This window comes from Macrotis lagotis, chromosome 5 (assembly GCF_037893015.1).
Source record: "Macrotis lagotis isolate mMagLag1 chromosome 5, bilby.v1.9.chrom.fasta, whole genome shotgun sequence".
In the NCBI taxonomy this organism is placed as follows: domain Eukaryota; kingdom Metazoa; phylum Chordata; class Mammalia; order Peramelemorphia; family Peramelidae; genus Macrotis; species Macrotis lagotis.
The window spans coordinates 273,513,064-273,530,948 of record NC_133662.1 but is presented as its reverse complement, the minus strand read 5'-3'; the positions used below and the strand labels follow the sequence as shown (position 1 = coordinate 273,530,948).

General features: G+C 51.3%; 1 protein-coding gene and 1 long non-coding RNA gene across 5 annotated transcripts in view; one reads left to right on the top strand and one right to left on the bottom strand.

Annotated features, from left to right (window-relative positions):
* Positions 1-5,784, bottom strand: part of LOC141489200 (uncharacterized) — a 45,995-nt gene extending 40,211 nt beyond the window's left edge. Inside the window, exons 1-2 of one of the 2 annotated variants that reach the window (XR_012468940.1) lie at positions 5,711-5,784; positions 833-918 (exon numbers count right to left, since the gene is read on the bottom strand). This is a non-coding gene — a long non-coding RNA (uncharacterized LOC141489200). Of the gene's footprint in view, positions 1-832; positions 1,647-5,710 lie in introns of those variants that run through there. The other variant, XR_012468939.1, reaches the window with a different exon arrangement.
* Positions 5,785-6,332: 548 nt separating this feature from the next.
* Positions 6,333-17,740, top strand: LOC141489195 (tRNA (uracil-5-)-methyltransferase homolog B-like). 3 transcript variants are annotated; one of them, XM_074189977.1, is made up of 14 exons: positions 6,333-6,795; positions 10,782-11,903; positions 11,978-12,070; positions 12,975-13,029; positions 14,080-14,199; positions 14,381-14,480; positions 15,067-15,137; positions 15,809-15,955; positions 16,070-16,164; positions 16,269-16,486; positions 16,579-16,680; positions 17,101-17,220; positions 17,322-17,421; positions 17,496-17,740. In XM_074189977.1, the coding sequence occupies exons 2-14, from the start codon at positions 11,707-11,709 to the stop codon at positions 17,620-17,622; spliced, it is 1,545 nt and encodes a 514-aa protein (XP_074046078.1). In that variant the 5' UTR covers positions 6,333-6,795; positions 10,782-11,706; the 3' UTR covers positions 17,623-17,740. The 3 variants fall into 3 exon arrangements, with proteins under 3 accessions (XP_074046078.1, XP_074046079.1, XP_074046080.1); XM_074189978.1 differs by having other exon boundaries at positions 6,333-10,900; positions 11,442-11,903; XM_074189979.1 differs by lacking the exon at positions 11,978-12,070 and having other exon boundaries at positions 6,336-11,903; positions 17,496-17,739.
* Positions 17,741-17,885: the final 145 nt, after the last annotated feature.

Here is a 17,885-nt window from a genome sequence, read left to right as displayed (position 1 = left end):
GGTAGGAAGGGAGGATGGAAGGAAATTATGGAATTTAAAAACCCACATATGCATATGGATGAATGTTGAAAAATGTTCATGTATTTGGAAAAATATAATATCAATAACAATTATAACCAAAGAGTAATTTCCATATGGAGAAGTTGCCTATTGGTCACTTGCAGCTGAAGCTCCTAATGTCTGGCCAGGCCCAATTAAGATGTAACTAGGAGGGGCAGCTAGGTGGCGTAGTGGATAAAGCACCGGCCCTGGAGTCAGGAGTACCCGGGTTCAAATTCGGTCTCAGACACTTAATAATTACCTAGCTGTGTGGCCTTGGGCAAGCCACTTAACCCCATTTGCCTTGCAAAAAAAAAAAGATGTAACTAGGAAATGTTGAACAAAATAAACAACAGATGAAACAAACCTAGTCAATTGGGGGGTTTCTAAGTCAATCTGCAGTTTGGTTTCAGTTTAAGTTAGACACCACTGATTTAAAATAAAACTTACCAACAGCAACAGGACCTGGGATCTAGAATACAGGCAGACCTCATTTTATTGCACTTACCGATTATCGTTTTTTACAAATTAAATGTTTGTGACACGTGGAGCCAAGACCAAAGTACAAGGAATGTTGATGCTGTATCTTCTATTTACAGATGATTGTGCCTTCAGTGTAGCCTCTGAAGCTGAGATCCAACAAAAGTATGGATTGATTCTCTGCTGCTTGTGCTCATTTTGGTCTGAACACCAAGAAAACCCAGGTGCCCCATCAGCCAGCACCACACCATCTAATGTGGAACCATTTATTACAGGAAATGGAGTTCTAAGTCCTGTGGACAAGTTTACTCACCTGGGAAGTGTCCTTTCCATGGAGGATCACATTGACAATGAGGTTGTCACTCACATTACTAAAGCTAGTTCAGTATTTGGGAGGCTCTGAAAGAAAGTGTGGGAGAAGAGGCGTTAGATTGATTACCAAACTGAAGGTCTATAGAGCCATTGTGCTGACTTCATTGCTATACACCTGTGAAACCTGAACAGTCTACCAGTCATGCTAGAAAACTGAGACCAGTCTGGTAGAAGATACCAGACTCTGGGGTCCTTTTCTCAATCTAAACTGAACAAGCATTCAAATATTACTACAGAGTGCAACTATAGGCTGGCCATGTTGTCTGAAAGACAAACGTACTTGCCAAAAAGACTGTTTTATGGAGAGCTCACACAGGGCAAGTGCTCACAAGGGGGTCAGAAGAAGCGATACTGGGTCACTCAAGATCAACATGATGCCCTCATCAGAGAAGGTAGTGTGTTCCATGAGCATAACAGAAATGTAGTAGCTGAAATGTACTGTGCAAATTCAAAGAACCCCAACCCCCTCCCATCCTCCACAAATGTTCCCAGGGTCTATTTGTGCCAGACCTGTGGTGGAGCCCTGTGCTTGGTCTGATTGGCCAGTCAGATTTAATTCTAACATAGAGATGTCATTTTGGTCTCTCTGAGAAGGAAAGGAAAAATACAGAGTGAAGATAGCACAGAGGGCAATAAAGAATTAGTAATCATAACCTTGAATGTGAATGGGATGAACTCTCCCTTAAAATGTAAGCAAATAGCAGAGTGGATTAAAAACCAGAATCCTACAATATTCTGCTTACAAGAAACTCATTTGAAGCAGAGAGATACATATAAAGGTAAAAGGTTGGAGCAAAATATATTTTGCTTCAGCTGAAGTAAAAAAAGCAGGGCTAGCAATCCTTATCTCAGACAAAGCAGCAGCAAAGATAGATAGTGTTAAAAGAGATAAGGAAGGAAACTTTATCCTCCTAAAAGGTACCATAGACAATAAAGTCATTTCAATATTGAATATATATGTACCCAGTGGGACAGCACCCAAATTCTTAGAGGAGAAGCTTAAAGAATTACAGGAAGACATAGACAGCAAAACTCTACTAGTAGGAGACCTCAACCTCCTGCTGTCAGATCTAGATAAATCAAACCATAAAACAAACAAGAAAGAAATTAGGGAGGTAAATAGATTGTTAGAAAAATTAGATATGGTAGACTTATGGAGGAAACTGAATGGGGATAGGAAGGAATATACCTTTTTCTCTGCAGTACATGGAAGTTATACAAAAATTGACCATGTACTAGGACATAAAAACCTAATGATCAACTGCAGAAAGGCAGAAATAGTGAATACATCTTTCTCAGATCACAATGCAATAAAAGTCATATGCAATACTGGGCCAAGGAGATTTAGACCCAGAGCAAATTGGAAACTGAATAACCTCATCTTAAAAAATGAGTGGACCAAAAAACAAATTATAACCATTTTATCCTAGATAATGATAATAATGAAACAACATACCAAAACCTATGGGATTCATTCAAAGCAACTCTCAGGGGATATATTATAGCTCTAAATGCTTATATGAATAAATTGGAGAAAGAGGAAATCAATGAACTAAACATGCAACTAAAAAAATTAGAGAAAGAACAAATCAAAAATCCCCAGTCAAATACCAAATTAGAAATTTTAAATATCAAAGGAGAAATTAATAAAATTGAGAAGGAAAGACAAAAACCAACCACCAACAACCCGCACCCAGTAGGCACTTATTAAATGATGGGTTCATTCCCTCACTCCTTTGGTAGCCCCAGTGGTATAGTCAGCCTCGAGAAACTGCTGGGGCCAGCAGGACACTATCCTCAAAGTCTAAAAAGCAGGATAATACATGAACCACAGAATTTTCCCTCCTCAAGAATCCTTCATTAATGCAGACCTATTCATGGACAGGACCCTTTGGATCCATTGGTAGTTGGGTTTGTCAAGTTGAATAAATATAGAAAGAAAACCATAATTCTCTTTTCAGCATCAAACCTATTCAATGATTTTTACAAATTTTTACAAACCATTTCTCAATTTTTTAGCCAACTTTTTCATTGCACTGCTTACCAGCATCCTTAGTCTCATGAAAAAAAAAAAATCAGGGAAACTGTAAAAATAAGATACTAGTGATATATATATATATATATATATATATATATATATATATATATATATATATATAAAACCTATATCATATTGCTGACCAACTCGGGGGGGGGGGGAGGAATAGAATTTGCAACTCAAAACTTTAAAAAATAGTTAAAAATTGCTTCTATATTTAATTGGAGAAAAATTTTTTTTAAAAAAAATTTGTTAGATATAAGGCAAAGTATAAGATAGTCTCCTTCTTCTCAAGTAGTTTACAATCTGGTGGAGTTAAATGTGAAATAATCAGAACAAAATACAGACCACACTAATATTATAAACCTCGAGCAAGAAAATCCAGATTGGCCATCCTGGGAATGGTAGGTGACTGGCTGCATTTCCCTGGAAGCAGACAAGTTCAAAGCTTCAGTTTTCTCTTCTTTTGGCTGGCCAGACTTGGCTAAATCTCAGCCTGAGGGTTATAAAAACATCTCAGGCTGGGGAGGTGCCCTTTTTTATTCTTATCAAACACCATCCCCATGCCTAGAGCTTGAAGTCCTGAGACACCCCACCCCCAGGGAGCACTCACTGCTAGACTTCTTTTAACAAATCAGTTTATTTACAATGAAAAATAATAAACAACTGATTTTAATAATACTTTTATTCATGTATACTTTCAGTGAACAACTCTATTTTCCCAAAGAAATGCATTTCTCTGTTACTTTAATGGCTCAATTTTTCCAAAAACGTTGTTTCCAAATGCTGCCGATTTTGTTTGATTGTCCATCTGTGAAGAATGACTCTTTTGACCTGGAAATGCAGGTGTAAAAAAGAAAATAGAGAATTATTAAAAGAAGTTACAACACAAAAGAAATTGGAAAGGTAAGAAGAGATTAAAGAAAAGCCACGTGGATTACTAATTAATCTTGGTAGGCCAACAGAAGTCTGAAAAAGGAGACAGACAGAGACAGAGACAGAGAGAGAGAAGAGAAAAGAAGAGGAGATGAGACAAGATGGGATGAGACAGGGGAGAGAGAGGGAGAGAAAGGGCAGGCAGCCATGAGGCTTGGTTTAACCAGGCCAATGGTGCTCCATGTGGATTAAGGAAGTGCCAGAGAAACTCCTAACCTTCTGAATGGCAGGCTGGAAAAAGCAAGAGTGCCAGAGGGGTGAAAATTCCTATTAAATACCATTCTGGGGTAAGCTGGACAGAGGGTGGTGCTTGGGGAGTTGCCCTATACCTTGGAGGTAGGTATCCCCCAATGGCAAGACCAGTAGGGCCTTCCTATCTCAAGGTGCTTACTCTTCAAGTTCAACAAACGTGTCATTTCCTGCCCAAAAGCATCCAGCCCAAGTTAAGTGAAAGGGAAAATTGGGACAAGATACAAACAACAATGTCCACGGGAAGCAGAGTCAAGAGTGGGAACCTCCACCCATTTAACAGATTTTGTTTCTGATACCTTCACAATTCTCTGCATTGCCAGCACTCCTTGCCTCACTGAACAAAACGTGAAAAATACCCAAACACAGCCTTGCCAAAACAAAAGCTGAGCCCATGACAGATTTGTCCAGAGGAGAAGAATCCCTGCCAACCTGGATGTGCCCAAATGAATGCCCTCCCAAGCAGCAGGCAAGGGCCAGCAACAAAAACACAAAGAGTGGCAAGGTTTCCTTTATTATTCCTGGGATTGTGCCTGAGGTCCGATCTCAAAAAAATTCCTTCACTTACCTTTGTTGATTCTAATGAGATATAGGCAGAGTAAAAGTTACCACTGGACTGGGGCTTAAGAAGACGAAACCACCTAGCTGGGAGCCTGATACCTCGTGAGCCCGTCTTCTTTCCTTTCCCAAAAGTCAACCAGACAGGGACACCACAGAGCTCCTACAATCTTTTATTAGAACAAATAAACCAAGAGCTTTATTCTGATTTTAAATGAACAATTTTCTTAAAAAGCAACGCATGTCTCGATTGTTTGGCTAATTATTTCAAAAGGGTGAGTCTTCGCAGTCCTATAGTGATCAAACTGAAAACCACTGCACCATCACCAACCTAAAGTCAAAACCTCACTGCAGACAAGTTTGCGCAAAACCCCCCCCCAAACAAATCAAAAAACCCTTGCCACACTGGCCATCTCTGAAGGGGGCACGTCAAAGCTCACTGGTCCCCACTGCCCAACCTCTGGGCTGTTTTGGCCCAGGCCCTGTATGCCAGGATGGATTCATTTGTAAATATTTGTGCAAAAGTATTTCTTTTGACATTTCTTTTTGGTCCACCTGTTTCAAATGTCCCCCGACACAGCCACCAGGCTCGGCGCAAACAACGCCCCGGCCCCCGGCCCCCGGCGCCCCTTGCTGCGCTGCCCAGGAAAGAAAACCCTCCCTGACGCTGCCCAGGCCCCACGGCCCCCTCACCATCTCTCCGGCAAGCGCTGAATGTGCGAGCGGCGAGTCTTGGGGGCTGCTGGCCCAAACCAAGGCAGCGCTGGTGTGGAGGTCTCCAAGGGACGAGGCATCCCCGGGACCCTCACCCCGGTCCTTGCTTCCCTCCGGCCTCGGGGCAGCCGCCCCCCCGGCCCCAGCCCGACTTAATCTGGCGGGAAGTGACCCGTGCCCTCAGCCCCCAGCCGCCCCCCCTGGGGTCACCCGCGGCTCGGGCCAGGCGGGCCCGCAGGGGCCACTCACTGGCCCCGAGTCCAGTCCTTCCCTTGGTTCCGGCACCACACCCGGCCGGGCCGGGGGCCCCCCCAGTGTCCTCACCTTCCCAGGTGATGCTCCGCGAGGGGGCTGGGCTGGGCTGGCCCGGGGGGGCGGGGCCTGGGCTGGCCGGGGGGAGGGGCTGGCCTGGCCCGGGGGGCTGGCCTGGCCCGGGGGGCGGGGCCTGGGCTGGCCGGGGGAGGGGCTGGCCTGGCCCGGGGGGCGGGGCGGGGCGGGGCTGGTCCGGGGGGCGGGGCCTGGGCTGGCCGGGGGGGGGGGGGCTGGGCTGGACCTGGGGGCGGGGGCTGGGCTGGCCGGGGGGAGGGGCTGGCCCGGGGGGCGGGGGCTGGGCTGGGCTGGCCCGGGGGGCGGGGGCTGGGCTGGGCTGGCCCGAGGGGCTGGGCGGGGCTGGCCCGGGGGGCGGGGCGGGGCTGGCCCGGGGGGCTGGGCTGGGCTGGCCCGGGGGGCGGGGGCTGGGCTGGCCCGGGGGGCGGGGGCTGGGGGCCCGGGGGCGGGGCTGGCCCGGGGGGCGGGGGCGGGGCGGGGCTGGCCCGGGGGGCGGGGCGGGGCTGGCCCGGGGGGCGGGGCGGGGCTGGCCCGGGGGCGGGGGGGGCTGGCCCGGGGGGCGGGGCGGGGCTGGCCCGGGGGGCGGGGCGGGGGGCTGGCCCGGGGGCGGGGGCCCGGCCCGCTTCCTCTCCTCCCGCCCAGCGGCGCTGCGGCCCAGGCCCAGCTTCGGGGGCTCCGGAGCCGCGGCGGCGCCTTTCTGTCGGGCCCGCTCCCTCGCTCCCCACACCCCGGGGCCTAGCCTCGGGGGAAGGGGGGCAAAGGCCGCCAGAGGGACGGCCGCGAGGGGCGGACTACGTTTCCCAGAAAGCCGTGCGCATCTCGGCCGCCACTTCCGCCCGCCCGCACTGCCGAGGAAACCGCCACGGACGCCTCCTTCTCCCACGTGACTCCCGCTTCCTCCTCGCAGAGGTTTCCGCCCCTTCCACTTCCGGTCCCGCCAGACCGAGGGCCCGTGGGGAGTCGGGGTGACCCCTCCCCGCCCTGGCCGAGGTCGCCCCTGCCCTTTCCCGGGCCTGGCGTGTGGCCTAGCGGCGGAGGAGGGGTCTGCTGTTGCTCCTTTATGCCCTCACGTTTTCGCGGAGGTGATTCTGCGCGGGGCCTGGGGTCGGGGGCCGGGGGTCGGGGGGCCCGGGGCCCCACAGCCCGGCCGCTTGTGAGCGGCGCAGCCTCCGCCCCCCATTCCCGGGACATTCCTTGCGCTGCGCGGACCCGGGCGTTGGCCGCCTCCAGGCCGCTCCTCGATAGAGGAACCCCAGTACCCTGGCGCCAGTGGATGCGCCTCGCTGCCTGCGCCCTTGGCAGTCATGCATTTTGATCCCGTGGGAGGAGATCTGTCCGGAGAAGAGTCAACTGTCATGGAAGGCCAACGAGAGAACAGCACCCCCCCCCAAGGTGTCAGTGTTGATGGGAGCAGGGTCCTACCTGGAAAGAGAAAGGATTCGAGAAAGTAGGGTGTGTGCCATAGTGTGCCATAGTGGCTGAGGGCAGAGAAAAGGCCATCTGGGCAGCAAGTTTGTCTGGCAGAAGGACAGCTAGCAGGTGATGGCGGGGAGGGGTGCCAGCGGAAGGACATTGAGGCTCAATTGGACTTTCTTTTCTCAGGGAAAATTCAGCAAGTCTTCATGAGACACCTACGATATATAGGGGAGTCGACAGGAAAATCATTAGGTCCCTGAAAGACACAGGGAGCAGTTAAAGAAAGTGGAAGGTCAGCATTGTGGTTACTCAGAGGTATGGAGACAGAACCACAAGGAAGCCAGAGAGGAGTATGATGCAAGAAGACCAAGGAGGGCCCAAACTAGGGGCCAGGTCAGGAAGGGCTGTAAATGCCCAAGGAGGGCGATAGTCCGGAGGTGGCAGGGAGCAATTAGTGGCTCTCTAGTCAGAACTGGGACTTAGGAAAATGGCAAGAGTCAGAGGATAAATTGGTCCAGATGAGAGGTGATGGGGTATGGGATGTGGTAAGAGCATTGAGGACAGAAGAAAAGGCTGGGGGCAGCTGTTACGGGGAGCCAATTGCAGAATCAAGGAGGTGATGTAACACAAAGTTGTACCAGATATAAACCAAGCTGTATGACTTTCTCCTTTAGTTTGGTTCCCATGCTTAGGAGATAGGCAGTTGGTCAGAACAATTCTACCATCTACCCAACCCAAGTCATGACTGATGATGAGACAAGGGGATGAGGGTACCCCCAAATCAAGGACTAAAAGAACAGGATCAAGGGTATGGCCCTCTTTATGTGAAGGGAAAGTGGAGAGCAGAGTGTGGAGCAGCCAAATTTAGATCCTGGAGGACAGGTGTGGAGGAAGAGAACTGGTCAGAGACCACAACAGTTTGGATTGGGAGATAGATTTGGGCAACCAACACCTTGGAGGAGAAAACCTGAAAGGCATCAAAACTTGGAGATCACACCCTCTGGCTCCCACCTGACCAGAAGACCTTAACTCCTAAAGCCAACTCCCTGTGCAGTCATCAGTCAAGGGTTTCTCTTTTGGTTTTCCTTCAATCTCTTTTATCTTTGGTTCTTTTTCATCCTTTCTGGGAGTGATTCTTGGAGATCTGAGCTTGGTTGGAACCTTCCACATTGCCTTTTTACCCCAAGACTCCCATTTCCTTTGAACAGGACTGTCCAAGCTGGTGGTAATCCTCCAATTACAGTCAGGTGAGAGGCACATTGGAGAGGAGAGTTCAGGTGAGAAGCTGTCCAGACAGGAGAACCCTTGACAACAGTGCCTTTGCTAGTCAGTCACAGGACAGTCACTTCTGTCTTCATCTCAGGCCTGTGGCAGAAAGTTCAGGTTGTCATAAAATGGAAGCTCTCACAAAATTGGTGTGACTCCTAGGACCCTAAATGGGGAAGGAACCTTGGAGGTGAGGAAATTAAGACCCATGGGAGTGTAGTGACTACAAGGTCACCCAGGCAGCCAGAGGCAAAGTGAGCTTTCACCCCAGACCCTATGCTCCTTCCTCAGAACATGCTTTTGTCCCTCCCTTTGATTGAACATCTTCAGCCTGACCTTCTTCCTTTATTTCTCTTGTCTGTGGGTTTTCTTAGAATGATTGGACAGTTACCTTTTTCTTTAAAAAAAAAAAACTTTCTTGGGCAGCTAGGTGGTGCAATGGATAGAGCACCGGTCCTGGAGTCAGGAGTACCTGGGTTCAAATATGACCTCAGTCAATAATTACCTAGCTGTGTGGCCTTGGGCAAGCCACTTAACCCCATTTGCCTTGCAAAAACCTAAAACCAAAACTCCAAGAGACAGTACTTTCAAAAGAGAATTCCATTACAGACTTTTTTGTTGATATTTTGTTTTGAAGTCAATTTCCAATTAACCTCTTCCCAGAGGATCCTATTTCCATTTCAAGAAATACAGAGAAGGAGTGCCCTCTACTGGGAGAATTGTGACAGACAGATGGACAGACAGACACACCTGGAACTTGTCATCCTTTAGTTTCTTTTTCATAAAGAAGTCCCATTGGTCTTTCCTCTGAAACAATGGCCTCCTTCACAGCATCATCACCTCAGTTCTTGTTTGTTCCTGCTTTTATGTTCATGACAGTCTTTCTATTATAGCATTTGTTGTTCTTTCCAGTGGTCATATTCTAGGATTTTTTTTTATTTGTTCTGCCATCTTCCCCAAACAAGATGCAGTTTTTTGCTTCTGTAGATTATTCTCTGCCAACATTTTGACTCATCTGTCTCTAGTGCCCAGTAGTATGGTTAATCTGATCAGAAATTTCAGCAGTAGCTTTTCTTACTTCCTAATGTGAAATGTTTTCTAGAACTGTCCAGCATCCAGCAGGATGTTAGTCCTTCTGGCATTCTTTTTTTCCTATCCACCTTTCACTATCTTTGCCAACTTGATGAGTGGGAGATGACAAACCCTAGTTTTGTTCTGGTAGTAGAGATTTGGCTCATGGGGAATGCCTGTCTAAAATGAATTCCCTGTAGGTTTTTGAATATTAAAACTTTACAGTTACTTTCCCCCCTCTAGTCCAAAGGTTTTCTTAGTCTGACTGCATTTTAATTCTTGTCAGTGTTTTTAAATTCAAATTTCATAGTCTCAAAATTGGCCATCTTGTATAAGCTCTTACCTATGACTAATTAGTTGTAAAAGAAAGAACTTTCTCTTTTTCTCAATTTTTTTAAGGATGAGACCTTTTATGTTTAGATAGTTTTATTCCTTTCTAATTTGTTATTGTTGCTATATATATTGCAAGATGTTGGTCAAATCCTGTCTTCTTCCAGAATGTTTTGTTTCCTCAGCAGTTCTTGATTAAAAGCTCTTACTCTAGTAGTTTGTGGCCTTGAGTTTATTTAACTAGCCCATCATCCAGTCGTTTCAATCCTGTCCAACTCTACAGGACTGCATTTGGGGGGGTTTATTGGCAAAGATACTGGAGGGGTTTGGCATTTCCTTCCCCAGCTCATTTTACAGAGAGGAAACAGACTTGTTCATGGCCAAATTTGAACTCAGGTATTCCCAATTTCAGGTCCACTTTGCCAGCTAGCTTCCTCAGCCTACTGTACTTGTGTGGCTTCTAAGACATTTAACCAACACCAGTGACTTTTTATAATTACTCCTTTGGATGAATCAAAATTCTTCTGCATGTCTCTTCACATTTCCAAAATCTCTCTCTACCCTCTCTCTCTCCAGAAGATAATAGGGGTGGTAAATGGGGTAACCTGCAGGAGAAAATGGAAGGGAATGGAATGTAAAGTCATTTGCCTTGACTGGGAGAGCCCGGTGATGCAATGACGCGGACCTCCTTGCCGTTGCTCCCACAAAGCACCACCTGTGAGGACATCGGGTGCCTTTAGAGTCTGGCTGTCTCCACCACCCCCCCATCCCATCTAGAATGCTCTCATTCCTCCTCTCCTCACTTCCCAGCTTCCTCCAAGTTCTAGCTAAACTCCCTCCTTTACAGGAAGCTTTTCCTGAGTCCTTTTAATTCCGTGCCTTCCCTCTGCTGTCTTCTAGTCCTTGCTTCACACTGTCTTCCTTACTGGTTGGCAGCTCCTAAAGACTTAGTGATGTCCTTTGCTTCTTGTGTCCCCCCCACCAGTGCAGGAGCTGGCTCAGAATGGCTTGGTGCCTGACTAAAGGACTGACCCTCTAATCCAGCACCCGGGGCAGCTCTGCCCACGTCTCTGCCTCTGCTCTCGCCGGCACAAACACGGACCGGTGTGTTTGGCCTGGAAGGGCCTTCGCCCCCCAGTCCCGCCCTTCCTCTCCAAGCTGCCCAGGCAGGCAGGTCACTGCCCTTTGCCCACGCGTTGCCCCAGAGGAGGCCCCAGGGCACGGCCGCCCTTTTCCGTGGGCCCTGCCGGGACCGGGGGGAGGGATACAATGTATCCAGATGCCGGCGAGCCCGGGGCGGAGGCCCAAGTGGGCCAGGCCCAGCCAGAGAGCGGCTGCACTTCGGGAGCCGGCACCCCAAGACTGGGAAACCCGAGGAGAACGTGGCGCTGACGCCCGGACCGCAGGCTCGCGGGGGTGCAGCCCCCGAGGTTGGGGGTGGCTGGGGCCCTTCCCCAAGGCTGCCGTGGAGCCCCGCCCCTCGCCCTGGAGGCGGGGCCCCTCCCGGAAGCGGCTGCGGAGGAGCCGCGGCTCCAGGTCACAACCGTGCCCCCCCCCCCCCCCCCCCGGCCTTGGCGGGAGGGGAGAAGCCCCCCAGTCCGGCCCCGCCCCCACTGCGGCATTGACCCTCTCCCCTTGGTCCTAGATGGCGCCTCATTAGTGCTGATCCTGCTTCTGGAAGGAGTTGCCCAGAGAAGGGAGGCCGTGGGCCCCTGGACCGCTCCCTTTGCCCTCCCCCACGACGCAGCCCCTTCCCTTTAGGACGCCTCTCACGCAGCGACTACCCACCTCTTAGTCCGGGGGTGAGCCTCCCCGTACCCTCAGGGGAGCCCAGCCAGAGCCAAGGGTAGGAGGGGAGGCTAGGGCCTCTGCGTCTCAGAGCTTCTGGGCAGTCTCGGGCCTAAGGACCGATGGCCAGCCCGAGGGTCATCCTGTCTTCCCGGGTTCTCTGTTCCAAAAGGAGACTGCTTCTCTGGGGGGCCTGGGGCCCCCAGGGGCAGTGTCAGGCTTCCCTGGCCTCAGCAGGGAAGGGAAACTCCATCCAAGCAGCATCAGAGCAGAGTCAGGAAGAGCAAGCAAGCCAAGACTTGGGCTTTTGGCAGGACAGGTAAGGCTGAATCCTAAGGACTTTGGGTCCCAGGGGCAATGGGGAGCGCCTGAGAGCTCTCATGCCTCCCTCAGAACTGTTCAGAAATGGTTAGATTTACAGTCGTGTGGAGAGATATCAGGGAGGCCATTGGAATTCTCTGGACCAGAAGAAAGGTTGAGAACTTGGTAACTATTTGGATGTTGGGTGGGCTCCCAAGCTGTAAACTTGAATGACTGGGAGGACGGTGGTGCCACTGAGGAAGATAGGAAGGTCTGAGGAAGTCGGAGGAGGAGTGGGTTTGGGCCTCAGGGTGAGGAGTGTGTTGGGGATGCCCTTTAGAGACCTGGGAAGGATGAAGATCAGGAGCCTAGGGAAAGAACTAGGTCTAGAGACCCACATTTGGGAATTCCCCACATAAACATGCTCAATGAACCTGTGGAAGCTAATGAGGACAATAGGAGAATGGGTGTGTAAGGAGAGCAGAGAAGACCCAACACAGAGCCTTGGGGGACATCCATGTGTAGAAGCATGAGCAAGGACAAGGACTCAGCAAAGGAGACTGAGGAAGGGGCAGACGGGGGAAGAGGACCAGCAGAGGGCTGAGTCACAAAAACCCAGAAAGAAGAATGTGACCAGAGAACAAGGTGATCAGTCAATGGGATCAAACTCCCATAAAGAAGTCAAGAAGGAAGAAAGAGAAAGAGCCATTGTATTTATCAGGAAAGAAATTCATCGTGATCTATTGAGAGGAGTGGGAGTTGGAAGGGAACCTTTCTTCTAGAGGGACCAGGAAAGAAATGATGAAAACAGGAAGGAGATAAAATGGGTTAGAAAGTTTTTCCAGATATAGTCTTATACAGAGGAGAAGTTGGGAAAGTTTTCCTGGGTGGGAAGATGATTGGTAAATGGGTAGATGGAAGGATGGATGAATAGATAGACAGATGGGTGGATGGATGGGTGGATAAACAGTGATGGCAGATGAGTGGGGTGATAAATGTATGAAAGAGTGAGAAGATGGAAGAATAGATAACTAGATGGATGGGAGATGGATAAATAGAGGAGTGGAACTCAGGCCTGGATTTATTTCAGGTTGGCAGATCAACTGCTGCCCCTCTGGAGACTGAACTATGATGAACAACTAAAGGTAGGGGTCAGATTCTTGGCTAAGCACTAGAATATGCACCCACAGGATCTGCAGAAGAGGCCTTCCCTTGTCCTCTGACTCCAAGAAGGGGTAATCGCCCTGGGCCTCATCCTAGTTTTGAGTGCTTGGCTTCTGCTGACCTATCCCTCTTTCTCTCTTGGATTCTTTTGTGTGATTTCATTTCCCTAGAATCCCAGGCTTAGGTCCTGGGCACTGGGACTACCTGCACAACTTGAAATTTCTCTATGAGGGGGGGGGCTGAAGAGAGTTGGGCCCAGGATTTCTTCCATGTAAAAATCCCCAGATGGAAAGCCTTTGCTAAAACAGGGCCTCATGGCAGATAGGATGAGCATTTGGGCAGACGTTCCCACCATTTGCCCTGGGCTTCTTCCTTTTAGACCCTCTTGGGTCGAGTTTGCTCAGGGGATTCTCTGAGTCCAGTCCCCACTGCCAGTGGTGACAGTGAGAGGGCCAAATTGGAGCTTTTTACAATCCAGTGGTCTCTTGTGGTTGCCTCCATTAGTGCTCTTCTCTGTTCCCACCCTTTGTATCTCTGAACTTAACCCAAGGATGTAGGGGTAACCATGGCCCCTGTTGGGCTACTCTTTTTCCTGATATGTGCAAGTTTCAAACCTTCCCTGATTTTGTCTTGGCCCTGGCCCTTGACTTTCTGGAGAGATGGCCTGCCATCTCTGTGGAAGGGTGAGCTCCACCACCCCTCTGTGGCTTGCAGATTTGCTTGTACATCTTTCTGACTCAGTACCCCAATACCTGCCATTTCCATGGATCAGGGCAACTCCCAGAGAAAAGGGCTCACAGTGGCTTTGGAGGAGAGGAGGCCATCGCAGGCACAGGGACTGCTGGGAAAAGCAAAGGCCCAGTAGAGGGGAAATAGAGCACCTGACTGTGGAGAGCCTTGAATGCCAGACTCAGGCCAGTGGATGCAGTTTAGTGGGTGGCAGAAGAGTAATTTGAGCTTGAAATTATTGAAGGGTCTAGAGGAAGACCAACAGGGTCATGAAGAGATTTGTGTTATTTTACCTGCTGCAGGTCAAGTTTGAAGTGACAAAGAAGACCTTGGAGCAGTTCCAGAGTCAACTCCACAAGCTGGGCACTAGGGTGGCAGAGGCCCAAGATCTGGATACCTTCCTCCAGCCTTTCATTCCATCGGTGAGTTTCTTTTTTTTTGCCTTAGGAGCCAACCAGTGGCCCCAGATGATCCCAAGTCCCTTCCAGCCCCATTCCTCATGAGACTCATGTTCTTCTGCTGTCCCCCTCAGAATGTCAATCCCTTCCTGTCCTTTAACCTGTTACCTCCCCTCCATCTCTCACAATCTTTTACTCTTGCCAGCCTGTCATTGATGGTTACAGAAACAAATCTGTTTTCTCTGTAAACCGGGGCCCAGCTGGACACCCAAGGACTGTGGGGTGCTTCCTGAGATCCCCTGGAGGTAAGTCTGCGGCCAAAGACCGACATTGAGAGACAAGGGCAGGAAAGGGAGGAAGCAGAAGAGAGGGGCTTGGAGACCTCTGCTTAGCCCAGGCCATTTTTTTGCCATCTTTCTGCAACAGCTGGGGGGGACATTCTCATTTCCAACTCTCCTGAAAGCAAGCTGCCTTTCTGACTGGTAGCTCTGCCCTAAATGGGTCTGCTCCAATCCATGAAGATTTATTAAGCATCAGGTGGGAAAACAGACGCTGGCCACCAGAGGAGGGAGAGGGCATGAATGGCTAAGGAGATGAGGAGGCCTCTGGGAGGAGGCAGCCTCTGCCCAGAGCCTGCAAGAAGATGTAAGAGGCAGAGTGGATGAGGGGTCACAGGTTTGGGGAAGAGCAAGCCAACTAATCATGAGAGCTCAAGGGCCTTTCCTTCCTGTGAGTTGCCAACCTCCAGACTCTACTGTCTTAGATGGGGTCTCATCATGAATGGGAACCATTGGGTTCCTCCAAGAGCCTGCTGGGTTGGGATCACCAGGTCCTGTTTCTGGAAAGCTTTGGAAGAAAGCAGGCCAAATATAAATATTTGCTTTTTCCTAGGGAAGAAGATTTTCTGTGTCCCTCCTGGCCATCTGCAATCTCTTCCTGCCAAGCACTGCCAGGTGGCCCAGGTCAGAAGGGTCCAGGGGAGCCTCACACTAGCTATGGGTGGCGATGCCACTGCTGGTGAGGGCAAGGGGTGGGTCCCAGGCCAGACTTAATCTCACCCTCACTACTCCCTTGTGACAAAGTTGAGGTCTGCAGAACACACTGAGGCCTTGGCTATGGTGGACCTTGCTCCTCCATTTTCTGCTAACAGTAGCCCCAGGCTTAAGAGGTGCTGAATGGACACTCAAAGGCTTGTCTGGACCCATGTCAGATGCTCACCTCCAGATCTAACTGGGGGCTTCTTATATTCACTTGGGAGAAGCTATGAAGGAGACCCTAGGAATTCTGGCTCTGCCCTTGGCATGACAGGTGGGGGACCATGGGTGTGAGAGGAGGCGGGTGTCAGATTTTCACTGGGTTGGTCTGTTTCTGAACTGCCCCTGTTAGGAGGCTCTGTGGGCCCTGGGTTATCCAGCCAGCATGACTCAAAGGCCAGACTTGAACCCAGGACTCCTGGACTCTGCAGAGGGAAGGTAGCTACACAGATTGTAACATCACCATTCCTTCCTAACCAGCTCAAACATAGATGTCAAGCCAGGCAGGGGTGCTGGGGGGTCTCCCTTTCTGCTGAGCCTCGGTTTCCCTTCTTGTAAGACAGGAGGATTGGAACCATTCTGTCTTTTTGACTTCATAGTGCTATGAGGCATTTCTGCGACAAACACCCCCAGACCCCAGCCTTGTCATTGGCCAACTTGGGCCCTGGCGTCGGCTCAGGGTGTGGACCAGCAGGCAAGGCCACACTATGGCCATCATTACTTTTCATGCAGAGGGACTAAGTCAGGTAAGACCCCAGGGCAGCACTGGGCTCCACGCCCAGGCGCGACCTCAGGCTGCTGTAGGATCAAGGGGCAGGGCTGCTTACACTGTCCACAGCTCCTCCTTTGGGTCCAAGCAGGAAGCCATCCGGAGTCAGAAAGAAAAAGTCAAGGACTTCTTCATGTCGGGACAAGGATCTGGGTGTGACCTGACCTCCCTTTACCTGAAAGAGAGGTGAGTCTGGCAGGGGTCAGGCCACAGGGCTGGGGCTGCTCATGGGGGCCATTCCCAGTACCCTGGAAGATGCCCTCCTATGGCTGCTGTGTTTCTATCTCCAGGGTCACACCTGACCCACAGCTCTCCTGCTTCCACCGCTACCAGCTCCTAGCAGGGGAACCCCATCTGTTCGAGGATGTCCTGGGCTTGAGACTTCGCATTTCTCCAGGGGCCTTTTCCCCCCTGAATACAGGTGCCACTGAGGCTCTCTTCCAGATTGTGGCAGAACTGGGCGGGGTGGACCGAAATACAGTCATCCTTGACCTTAGCCACGCCACAGGTCAGTGGTGTCTCACCCGGGAGTAGCAGGAGGAAGAAAGGAGTCTTGTGGCCTTCTTCCATGACCCTGACCTCTACCTCTTCTACATACAGGTGCCACGGGCCTCTCCCTGGCTCAGCGGGCAGCCCAGGTCGTCAGCGTGCGACTGGTTAGGCAAGTTGTGGAAGATGCCAGGTGGAGTGCAGCTTTCAATGGTACAGGACTAGGGCCTGGGAGGTGGACTCCTCTTTGAGAGATGTGAGCAGGCAGCAGGGGACAGAGGGTCCAGAGGCCTGCCCTGCCTGGCCCTCACCAGAATGCTAGTCACCTAGTCCAGGGGACCCAAACAAGATTCCAGGGGTCCACAGATCCCCATCCGATCCTCTAGGTCCCATGGATAAATCTACCCAAATCAGAGGGTCCAGGAACTTCAATCTGGGGAACAGAGGGATTAAAATCCTCTTCCCTGTTATTTAACCTTGTGAGGAGGGTCAGGCTCAATGATCCATAGGCTGCCCCTTACAGAGCCAGCCAGACCCATTCCCCCAACCCATGTCGGGTCCAGGAAGGATGTAGGGAGGGGAATTGGTGGGAGAGGCTCTTCCACACTGGAGGGCAGTCCCATTCTCCTGCAGGGATCGCCAACTGGGAATGCCAGCGACAGGACGTGGAGAAGGCCGTGGCTCGGCTCAGGAAGTTTCCAGAGGACGGTCAGGTGCTTGTGGCGCTGGTGGACCCGGCCAGCGCCGGACTGCGTAAGTGTCCACGGGCCTCATCCCCAGGTGGAGGGTTCCCAAGGCCCTCCCTGGACCCAAGGCGGCCGTGCTCTGCTGTTCATCCCCATTTCTGCCCTCAGCTCCCAGGGTCATTCGCACCATCCGAGGCTGCCCGGCCATCCGGAAGCTAGTGTTCATCTCTAGTCGACCCCACCGGGAAGACATGGAGGCCTTCCTTCAGTGAGTGAGGGAGGCCCGGGGTGGGGGTCCCCAAACAGGGCTCCGGGGCTGACCGAGGCCTTCCCTTGTCTCAGGCTGTGCCGTCCCGCACCCTCCGGCCAGGACCTCCGTGGAGAGCCTTTCAGGCTGGGCCGGGCCGTGCCGGTGGACATGTTCCCGCACACTCTGTCCTCGCAGTTGGTTCTGGCCTTCACCCGGTGACCTGTGGGTGGGCCCACCCGGGAGGCCCCACCCTGGCCATCACCAGGCCGCGTCGCCCCGAAGGAACTCTCAATAAAGTGATTGTGGACAGAGGCTGCGGTTCGAGGCTTGTTGTGGGCCAAGATCGGCCCTTGTTTTGCCGGCGGGGCAGGGGAGGCTGGGGAGGGCGGCGCGCGGGCCGGGCAGGGGCGCGCGTCACGTAGGATTTCCCCGCCCCCCACTTTACAGAGGGGGAAACCGAGGCACAAGCAGAGGGTCCGGGT

Coding starts and splice junctions, on each gene's coding strand:
- LOC141489195 (XM_074189977.1), top strand. CDS start 11,707: ATGGCCAGCCCGAGGGTCATCCTGTCTTCCCGGGTTCTCTGTTCCAAA. Junction 16,165..16,268: donor TCCCTTTACCTGAAAGAGAG/GTGAGTCTGGCA, acceptor TTCTATCTCCAG/GGTCACACCTGACCCACAGC. Junction 17,422..17,495: donor GACATGGAGGCCTTCCTTCA/GTGAGTGAGGGA, acceptor CCCTTGTCTCAG/GCTGTGCCGTCCCGCACCCT.